This window comes from Echeneis naucrates, chromosome 9, assembly GCF_900963305.1.
Source record: "Echeneis naucrates chromosome 9, fEcheNa1.1, whole genome shotgun sequence".
NCBI lineage: Eukaryota > Metazoa > Chordata > Actinopteri > Carangiformes > Echeneidae > Echeneis > Echeneis naucrates.
The window spans coordinates 3,618,505-3,630,044 of record NC_042519.1 but is presented as its reverse complement, the minus strand read 5'-3'; the positions used below and the strand labels follow the sequence as shown (position 1 = coordinate 3,630,044).

Genomic DNA, 11,540 nt, shown 5'->3' with positions numbered 1-11,540 from the left:
TCATAATGTGTTCAATGGCAATTAGATACCAGAAAAAAAAAATCACAAAAAGATTTCACTCACCAAATTATAGAGAGATGCACTTTAATACTTAATTTTACTTATTATCTTGTCCATACAACAATATCTTGGGCAGTACCAGTAATTTTTTAGGGGGTCATTTTATGTTTATTTCTTTAATGTGTAAAGATTTAAAAGACATTGTTTAAAGAGAGAACCTTGCAGCACAGATCATTTTCGAATATTTATACTAAAATACCTTTAACCATATTGACACAATGCACCCTATTTCCATTTCCAACGAGGGCTATAATTTCACAGACCCAGATGTAATAAAGCCGGTAAAAAAGTAGACTTTTCCCTTCATTTCCTTCCCTCTTCCAGACGCTATTGATTAATCCGGACTTCACGTCATTATTGATAACTTTTCCAGCGCAAAATCAAGTGCAATTGCCCAGTTAACGCTTCTTACGGAGTGACGGATATGCTTGCTCTTTACTTTTCACCAACCTGGGCAGTTCGCTAAAAAAAAAAAAAAAACTACTTCTTTCCGCCTCGCTTCTACAGAAAACATGTTGGCAGGCTTGTCAAACATATTGGTGGACTCTCGTGTTGAGTGTGTACGTTACTTTTTTTTTTTTTTTTTAAAGTGGGACCAGTGATCGTAAACGTTGTTTAACAAGGGGGAATCCAGCCCACATATTTATTGCAGCCGCTGAAAAAAATCTCCTCAATATCCCCCAAGATGGCCGCCGATGTAGGATCGATGTTTCAATATTGGAAGAAATTTGATCTACGGCGGCTTCAGGTTAGTGTTATTCTTACCTTTCTCGGGGTATTTTCCCAGTGGCATGTGTTCTTACTGTACACGGGCGTGTGTTGTCTCATTTCGGGCGATTGGAAAGCGAAAGCCGGCGATGTTTGCATTGATAGTTATTAGAAATTGATCTCTCTTCTGCCTTTGTTCAGTTCAATCATTGATCAGCAGTGGAGGGACCATGGAGCAGCACAGCCTCTGTGTTAGCCATACCGATCTGGGATCAGCACCGCGGACAGCACTGATGTTTACATGCTCTCGCTCTTTTTGCCTTTTTACTCTTTATCGTCTGCGACAACATCCGCCGCACTTAAATGTACGGAAACTTTTAATGCGCCCCTGAATCGCTGTTCTTGGACGTAGGCTCTAACTTTTTTCACCCAGCTTAATGTTTTATGCGTTTTGTGTCGACGAGCCGTTACGTTGCTGCTGCATCTTTCAGTAGGCTTTAGTACAATTCTTGTCATTATTTTTCACATCTTTTTTGGGGGTATCTTGTAATGTTTTGCATGTTTGGAAGTTTTATTTTGTGATCTGGAAAGTTAATTTCGTGGACGTTTGGTCATCGTGTTCGGACATTTTTGCGATTGAATATTTCCCCGGTGTGTAGACTATCGGTTTAGAGACGTTTGTCACGTTAATGCAGCACAGAAGCAGTTATTTGTTTCAAAGCGACCCGTTAAGTGTTTGGCCGTCGAAGCGTTGGTCTCTCTAATGTCTCTGCTATTTGTTTCTAATTGATAGTGTGAAGAATGTGGCAGGTGGGCAGTTTGTATCACAGCCACAACGGGCACCTACATAGTCCCCTTAAATAGCAAATATGTAGCCTTTAGCTTAATCCTCTGAGCTGGAAGTTGGATTATAGAGCACAACGGTGACAAGATATAATATTTATATCCCAGAAAGCCAACCTTGGAAAAAGGTTTGGGGAGCTAAACGCTGCTTTCAGTGAGCAGTGCCCTCCTCTTCCTCTGCTCTCCTCTCTCCTGAAGCCGCATAGGGCTGCTGGGCCGGGGGGGCTGTGTAATTGTATTCCCCGCTAATGTTTGTAAATCAGCTGCGGCCGGTGCAAGGGCACCGTCTCTGCCATGTAACTGATGTTCTGTAACATGAGAAATGACACGAGTCATGGCAGTCCTCGGGAAAAAAAAAAACCTACCGGGGAGAACAAATCACATCTGGTGGCTCTCGGTTGTCTCGTGGCTGGTCGAGCCTTGTTCCAGCTACCAGCCGCTGGACCTCTTTTTCATCCAGGCTGGGATCTGGAGGGGCGAGGGAGCTATTGTTGTTGCGGCTTCATGTAACGTCTCTCTCTGCGGGCTCTCATCCCGATGCACCCCGGCATTTATGATTTATGTGTACATTAAAGCTTTTTCCATGAAATGTGACTGACTAACCTGGGTTCTCCATTTGAACTTGGCCCTTAGAATGCTCGCACCATCACCTCGTGTCATGAGCAGTGATGTAGTGGTTTATAATAAAAAGGGACCGTCCCGTCAGTAATCATTTATAAGGCACACAGGCACTGATGTTGAGGGGAAAAAAATTCATGATACTTGCAGAAAAGTCTTAATTGATGCTCGTGTTCCCTTGACTGACCTTATCCTCATGCCATGTATCCCCATTAATAACTTGCTAAGAAGCAGAAGCAGAGAGGGATCGTTGTCAGAAAATGGATAATCAGTTGGACCAATGAGGAATAGGTGAATAGGTTTACCTCCACTGCATCCATATCCTATACTCTTTTGGGTTATTTGGCCATTTAATGCAAACTAAAAGTAAAACACTGAAACTCTATAACAGGTAATTTTGTAAACAGAGCGTCTTTATAAATACATATTAGTTCAGATAATCTCAGCCTTAAAAATTAAATAAGCTCAAACACATATGAATCGTCTTGAAAGGTAGAAACTGTAGATGATGTATAATTAAGGGTTTGTGGTCTTGTTATTTGTGGTCTTGGTCTTTATCCTCTTGAACCTATTTGGCAGAGAACTGATGGTTTTACAGGTTATTTTGATGGGCTACATGCGTTAAAAGCAGGGGTTGTTTAAAAAAAAGAAACATTTTTTACTTAAAGTTAACGTTGAAGCCATTACTATCTCACAGGACTATCTGTCTGACTATTTATCTGACTGCATATTTGCCAGCGCTGGTAAATATTCTTAGAGCAATCTGCTTGTGCACATATCTGTAGCTCAAATGTGACAATCTCTGCTACATGTGTCACAAATTAATTATTTCACCAATTTCTCATCCAGTCATGGTTGAAGCTAGTTTCTTATAGTGTAAAATAATTACAGCCTTTTCACCATCTGAGTACATATACTAAATCTGAGGACTACCACAAGCTATTAATTATAATGGCTCAGACTACAATCTCTCTGAGTATAAGTTATTATATCAGTGGACTAAGTGTGCAGTTTTTCCTGTTTGTGCAGTAAATTTGTGCCTCTGAGTTGTACAGGATGAATAATTCACCTGCAGGCTGATGAAAAGAGGGCAGGGAAAGTGCGAAGTGCTGAGGTGGAGTGACCTTGGTTCCTGCTGGCTGCAGGTCACCCGGCCGTTGCTGTGGTAATCATTCACACAAGCCAGATGGCATTTCCGTGGGTGAGCATGAAAAGGACGGGTCAGGGTCTGTCCTGCCAGGTCTTGCTAGGCCCAAAAACAACTCCTGGCCAATATGGTACTTCTAGAGAGATTGCATCGAATGTGTAGAAGCCCACTACAGAATCAGCTGATGACAAGATGTGATCAGATCTGGTGGAAATGCAATTTGATAACATTCATGATTTTGTCCAATGCTACTATCTGAAATTTTTATGTACCAGTAATTAATTGCGCAGATAGCTCTTGATGCCCTTTGATTATGCTAAAAATGCTTTGCATGGATATCATTAGAGCAAGAAATTTGTACTTGGATATAATCCAGAAAACCTTCAAGGATTTACCAACTACTGTAACCATTCTATTAGTTTCAGTGATATTGAAATGCTGTGATCTTATGGTGGAATAATGCCCCACTTACTTTAAAAAAATAATTTCTTTGCGTTGTTTCTACATGGTCTTCCATGAATCTAAAAAGCAATCGGGTTTTAGATCAAGAACAAAAGCTTGTGATTGTACTACATTTAGCATGACTCAGTTGCTCCTGTGTCAGCTCTAATCTACACACAGAAACAACAGTATTGCCAAACAGTGAAATTGCTTTGCAGCCTGCGAGCCTGGCTGCCTCTGCTGCCAGCTTGGTCTGTGTGCTCTTTGCCAGCCCCCACCCACCCACCCCACACACACACACACACACACACACGCATTCACATTCACACACAGACACAAATACACTAACACTGCTATCTCAAATTGGCTGTGAAAATCACTCTCTGTCTTCCTTTCATTCATGCTTTCATATGTTTGTTTGTTGATATTGTTGATGTCACATACATCAGTATAATCTCATTGTAGTGGAGAGTAAGTAAGTCCAGAGCGCCTCACATCTTGTATTATTTATCATAATGACTCTATCATTTTACTCATATGCTGTGATGCATATAAAAAGCTTCCAAACTGACCTCCGCAGTTGGTGCCATATGTTTTCATTAATTCATTTCTCAACAATCATCTTCTTGTCAGGTCTTTTAAAATGTTCAACAGATTGAATGCTACTTAAATGTAGAGGCTTCCCTGCCATGACAATCAGCAGTAGTTTGCCTCTTGTTTAAATATTTCTTAACATGCTTTCCTTGTTGGCACTTCTGTGAATGAACGGAGTGGATGTTGTCCGTCACTGTCCCATATCCTTCAAGTTGCCCCGGTCTTCCTTTGACAGTGACAATAAAGCAAATAAGAGAAAGGGGAACTTTTTACAAGACTGACTGGGGCAAATTGAGATGTGAAATCTAGGAGCCATAACCCTGATGCATAAAAATGCAGTGAACAGAAGAGAGCAAGAAGAGTGAAACAGACTTCAGCATTAAGCTGTTTAACCTCTCTGTGTAGCATTAGTGGTAGAGACTTCAAAGCAGATGCTTGAGCGTTGGAAGCAGAATGACAAATGGGTTTAAAGACGGCTGCGGTGAGCATTCTCACAGGAAGACTGGGACTGTCATTAATGTCAGCTTAATCACTGTGACCTTCCTTCAAGTTGATTTCCATACCTATCCAATCATTTTGCCCCGTTTGAGCTCATGTTCGCAGCCTATACTCCTGTTTGATGAGCCTAAGCGTGATGATATTCTTTATTCTTTATTTACAAGGATAGCCCCATGAGATGGTCCATCTCATTTTCAAGGGGGTCTATGTTGTAAGTGTTTACGATTGTCTACTTGGAGTAACTTGGAAGCTTACATTTTAATGTTTCATGCAGGTGCGGTTTATCATAACTAAAAAAACACATTCTACTGTGTTCCAGTCAGGTTTGGTGTTACTTTCCCCGTGACTTACAGGCCTGAGTTTTCTGCCTCCACCTCAGTATAGTGATGTTGAATGCAGTTTCTTTACTTGTCTTATTATATTTAATGTTGCAGCAACTAAAGCTCACAAAATAACGATCCAGAATGAATCTGATCCGAGACTGTCATGTTATCAAACAAAAAGCAACCAAACAAATAACAACAACAGCACAAAAGTTCCTCCTGTGATTTACTGTCCTCAGTTACAAGTGTGCATTGTGCAAAACGAAGGGTGGAAGTGATATATAAATGAAACTAGTGCTTCAGTCAGGGGTGTTGTTATGATGCAGCTTCTGGCCACCCATTGCAGCACTGCTCCTTTACAAAAGTAAAGTAAGTAAATAAAAAATGAAGGTTTGGTGTTTGTATTGATTTTAATACAAGATAGCTTTCTTGGTCAGAGCAAATGATGATTCCCCCCCCCCCCCCTTTTTCTTGCTTTTCACCTGCTTGATCTTTGCCAATCTTATTGGTTGCTCAGTAGATTACTGACTGTCTGAGTTTGTAGCTCACATTTTGTTCAATCAGATGCCAATAGAAGTAAGTGAGGAAAATATTTGCTATGATTTGAGTTACTTGACCATTTTCAACTGCTTATCTTACAGAGTAGCCTAGAATTGTTGTCATCACCCCAACCTAATCCGTCATCGATTATATAAATTGTTGTGGCTAATGTCTGCACACAAGCTGGCAATTTCTTTGATTGTTCCTGTAATGTTTTCTTTTATGTAGTGTTGTGCCAAAAAAGCAGCTCCCCCAATGTTTCAGCAGGAATGCCCCCTTAGTAGTTGACAGTGCTTCATGGCAAGAGAGGCAACATTACTTGTAGCAGCGTGTTCTCCGATCTGCTGCCCCTAGGCTGGAGCAATTGCTTTTGAGAAGTAAATAACCAGCTTTAACAAAACTTCAGGGACACATTAGTCTGCTGGAGGATGACTACATGGTGGTAGGGCAGCCTATTCTCTCATTGCAGTGAGGAAAGCAGAAGTATCAGGAAGAGAGAGCCAATGCCTCATCAGCATTGGTATGAAACTGTGTCCTCTCTCCCTGCTGACAGCCAGTCCCCTGCCCAGTAAGTCCATATTGAGTTGCGTATCTCCACTGCAGTCTGGTCTTTATTTGTTTTGACTGTCTGACGCCACTGCAGATGTATTGAGCACTGGTTCGTTCTTGTTCATTTTACTAGACTTAAAATGAAAATGCACTGCCTTGGTCAGTCTCTCTCCCTGTTGCTCTATCTTTCCACCTAACTTTTCTTAGTGTTTAGTAGGGCTTCGCTTACTGTATTTCATTCTCTTGTTTTTTATTTTGCCCTGTGTGACTTAAAAAAAAAAATAGCATGCCTTTCTCCCAAATGTACAACTGCCAGACTTTTTGTATAGTCTGAATGTTCTGACGTTGGCTGTCGTGTAGCGTGGGTTAGGATGGTGTGAAGGGTACTCCAGGGCCCATCACACTCATGAGATCAATGCTTCACTAACCTTCTCCATGTTGTCTTTGGGGAACTCAGCCTCCTCCTTTATGTGCCACTGCTCAGAGAATGTTTACCTGAATGGAGGAATAGAAGTCTAGTGTATGGCACCCATTTGTCCTCATTTAAAATTGGAAGACAGAGGGTCGAGATAAGACAGCCTCTTGGTGGTGTTTTGAGTCTTAAAGCAGTATTTGTCATTACTAAGCAGATGTGTTCTTATTTATCAAAATAATAAAAAACGGTGTGTTGTGGCGAAAGCAGATGGATCAGGCCTGTGCTGGCTGGGCTTGTCTTTGTGCAGCTGCTACCCACACAAAGTTAATTACTCTCTTATTCATCTCAACAATGAGAGGGTATAGAATAAATCTGAGGTGCACACTCTCACTTATTCACCAGGAAGGTGCAGACTGGGACCTTAAAGCGAGCGAGTGGCTTCAAGAGGTACAGTTTATCATTTTTAATGGAGAGGAACAGGAAGTTGAGACATGGAGCTGGGCTCTGATTTATACACCACCTCAGTAGTGGGAAAAGTCTATCTCCCATTCCACACCTCTTGTTTGCAGCTGCTCCTGCTCAAATCATCCCCTCTGGAGTTCTCAGCTCCTCTTCAGCATCGACAAAGTACACACACACTTTGTTGTTGGAGCTCATCTGGGGAAATGGCAGAACAGAAGAATTTGCCTACCCAACTAAAAGAATTTGTAAAAAATAGCATCCTATGCATTTATCATCCATTATTAATGTAAAGTATCATGCCAACATCAGTCTGCATGTCTTCACTGTTTTCTTCCTCTGTCTATCTGGTTTTGCTTTTCCTGGAAAAGCCCAGTGATGTCATGCCTCCATTGTCACCTGTTCATTTACTTTTGTACTGGAGGGCATTAGGGTATTGATTAGGGTTTGCATCTGTGTTAGCAGCTCTGCCGGTGTGTAATATAGGCCTTGAGGCTATTCTGCCTTTCCGTTCAGTCTCATGAGTGCTTTCCAGACCTTGTAATCGTAATTAAATATGCAACTTTTGATCGCAACAGGGTCACCATTTTTGCATGTAAATGTGGTCATAGGCTCCCCCTCTTCCTCAGATGAGAGAAAAAGTAGACATTTGAATCTTGATGCAAAATAGAGAAAAGAACAAAGAACTGAATTGAGTTTCTCCTTTTTCAATTTCCCTGGTTAGCCTCCTGCTGCATTACCTCTATAGTTTTTTCCCTATTTTTTTCCAGATTAATTTTATGATGTTTTCCTCTCCTGCCCTCTCCATCTCTTCCTCTTTCTCTCACTCCTCTGCAGTTTTCCCCAGACAGGTTCCACAGTGTTTTAGAGGGGATGGATTTAATTGCTCTGTGGGGATTGGTTGGCTGTGCCGGGCTCGGCTGTTTAATTAGTGTACCCTGCTGGGATTGGTTTAATGCTTCATGATCTTGAAATTGTCTGATTGTTCAGCCCTCTGGGGACTCTCACTGCCTACGTAGGCCAGCAGGTTTAGCTAAACATTGCTCAAGGCTTCTGCTGTATGCGGCAGGAGGAGGAATATGCCCAAGGAGCTCATTTTTAGTTGAACTGGGGGTAGGGGGGTTAACTTGTATGACAAACCATAGGACATGCACATGAAGTGGACAATCCTTTGGATTCTTGACTGCAGGATGTCTGCAGAAGCCTCAGAGAAATTTTATCTCTACAGTGCTTCATCTTAGCTGGATGCTATAATGATCCTGTTGACTATTAATGCAATACCAATATTTAGACCTATGATACAGTAGAGCATATGGTTTTTAACTGCAGCCAAGCAAAATAATCAACTGCTCCTGTGCATCACTGTGCATTCTTGGCCTACACATTTACCACATTTGTACTGAACTCTCCGAATAAATATATTGTATTGTATTTCTGAAGGAGCTTCTTTGTCTGACTGTGTTATGACCTCTGCTGTCTGGCAGGCTACCAGGATCACCTTGCCAGTATCAGTGAATTATGTCCTTGGTCACCTTGAGTGAGAGGGGCTAGGGAAATTACATTTGTGTAAATGGGCGCAGGGTGTTTGTGTCCCCTCTGTAGCCTCTCACAAGATGGCCTTGATTTGGCTCAAACAGGGCAGTGATGTTAATCTCAGCTTGGCATCAGATCCTGGGTAAGGGTTGTCTGTGTTGTGGTGGTGCAGTCTAGCGCAGATACTACTTATTGAAGGCTAAACTCATTCAGCTTCATTAGACTTAGCGAGTCCCACTCGCTCAAAGAATTCAACCTTGAAGTGCATAAATCTCTAGTGGATGATAATAAGAATACATTCCTCTGCCTCTCCGTGTGGACTTTATTGTGTATTTGTCCTCATAGTGAGTGATGCCTGAGGAAATCTGGTGCAACAATGATTACTTTTTGTCTGAGAGATTCCTCTGTTAGGAGCCCTCCAGGTAGATGCCAGGATCATGTATTCTGTTGTTGTTGACTGGATTATCTGTGCCACAATCAGGGCAGGGTGGGGCAATTTTCTTAAATTCTGCACTTACTGATGTGTTTACACATTCAGAGACAGAGAGGATGTACATGATCACCAGGGTGATAGACCACATGTTAACTGAGAGCCACTCCCAACAAAAAGTCACATCCTTAGTTTCATCCCCTCTGGGGGAGTTGCCCTGATTACTAAACAACTGTCTGTTGGAGTTGGAGGCCCTACCCAGTTGCAGGAATGATTTTTATAACAATGATAAGGGGTTGTGTATCAGAGTTATGCTTTGTAGACTGTAACAGAATATGATGTGAGGTTTGGCGATATTCATTGTGTGCTGTTATTTTCAGAGGCTGGTCCTGAGGTCAAGTGTGGATCATGGCCAAAATCAACAATGTTGCTCTTTCATAAATAAACCTCAAGACTTAATATTACGGCACTGGTTCCTCTTCAAATATAAAAATATTATTGTATCCCAGCCCCCTACTGTCATTTGGGCAGGGTGTGAGCCCAGCGTCCGTCTAGACGTGCAGCATCATTAACCTGCTACGACCTCAGCCCCTGATGATTTTGTTCTCACATCCTCTGCAGCCCGGCGTTAGCAGCCCTCCTCCCGTCCACTGGGAACTGGGGTTCCTCTGGACTGGCCATTAGAGCCACTAACCTCTACTGGCAGGCATTAATAGGCCAAGTGACCGGAGCCTCTTTCAGACTGCTGAATAATTCAGACCGTCTGGGCTATGTCTAGTCCCGGGGCACAGGGGGATGTGAACTGGTAAGCAGGGTGCAGGGGGCTGCATGGAGGTGGAGGGGTTAATAACAGTTCTGCCTCTCTGTACCAGCAGCTGCTCAACCTCCTCCTGCCCCCAACAAAGGCACTGAACCCCACCCCTGCATATGAAAGAATCCTATTCAGTTGATTAGATTTTTGAAAATGGATCAATTTTTAATCAGCAGTTGCTCTGACTACGATCAATACCTTTGTCGCTGGGAAGTTGCTGGACAACTATCTTTATTTACAGGAATGTTTGTTTTTTTTTACTGTATGGAGATGGAGATGCAGGAAATGGCTCTCAGATCACAGCAGCACTGCACCCCTCAATCTCCATCAAGGCCACAGGAAATTCAACATTCTCTGATCAAGGAAGATCAGTAGCGAATATTTATGGAAAGGTGGATTAGTGCAATTTCTTTTCCTGTGCAAATGTTGGTCTGTCCAAAGAGAGTTCTTTTATCCATTTGCATCTGCATAAGTAGTGGGTAGGAGTGGGGAGCCAACAAACTAGCTGTAATACTGCATCAAAATTTCATTGGGCTTTGGGGAGACCCTAACATGTTAAATAATGAGAAGCCCATAAACTTAATGTTCAGAACCTCTCTACATCTGCTGATGACATCTAGTTATGACTTGATACGTAGGCAGAATTATGAGGAGATATTCCTTCTTCAGAGTGATTGTTGCATTTTAGCACAGCTGGTATTTAAACACGAAACCACAAAGATCACTTTCAAGAATCTGCTCGATGTAAAGCTCAAAATTAAGTACTTACTTATTCATAGTGTACTGTGTTATCAGTCTTATTTTTCCACACAAATAATGTATATTATTTATATACATGTATACAATTATTAAAATTAACCCCATTCTTCTGGCGCCACTTCACCTGAAAAATTCACATGTAGGTACAAATTAAATGCATGCATATACGAATTACTATCATAAATTATATGTTCTAAAAATAGGAATCCTCATAGTTTCAGTGCACAAACTCAAAAGGTAATATACGGTGTGAAATCAAGGGAGTTTAATAAATTTCTCTAAAAGGTGTCAAGAATATGTCAATACGAACATGCTTGTGTATTTGATACATTGTGATATGAACAAATGTTTTACATGTTTGTTCTTATCACCCACAAACCATAGCTAACAGTAAATCTCATAGTTTTTCTATCGGCACACACAGTTAAAGTAACGGCAACTATAGCAACTAAAAGTAGAAATACATATTTGCTGAAGCTGTTGGCTTCAGATAACAATAATAGGTTTGGTAACATGGGCCAATGCTATCTGCATTTAGAATTTTAGCCAATTGGGAAGTATATTGATATGAGAATAACGTTATATACTATAAAACCAATGAAGGGTCAAATTATAGGATTATCTATAGTTGCGCACCGGATAACCTTATTTTCATTTTATTCATTCTTTTGGGTGCAATTTTCCAAATGTAATTATGTTTTATGACAATGTTAAATCTGGTTACTTGGTGTCATTTATACAGTGGTTTTCATTACACTTTGGCATAGTTACATATTGAGAAGGTGGCATATGCTGTCCAGATTGCATCATGA

At 41.3% G+C, this 11,540-nt stretch overlaps 1 protein-coding gene across 1 annotated transcript in view; it reads left to right on the top strand.

Moving 5' to 3' along the window:
* The first annotated feature begins 745 nt into the window (after positions 1-745).
* The window catches only part of cux2b (cut-like homeobox 2b), a 74,808-nt gene continuing 64,013 nt past the window's right edge, over positions 746-11,540 (top strand). Inside the window, exon 1 of the mRNA XM_029511433.1 lies at positions 746-808. Within this exon, the coding sequence (XP_029367293.1) occupies positions 746-808 (63 nt within the window). The remainder of the gene's footprint in view (positions 809-11,540) is intronic.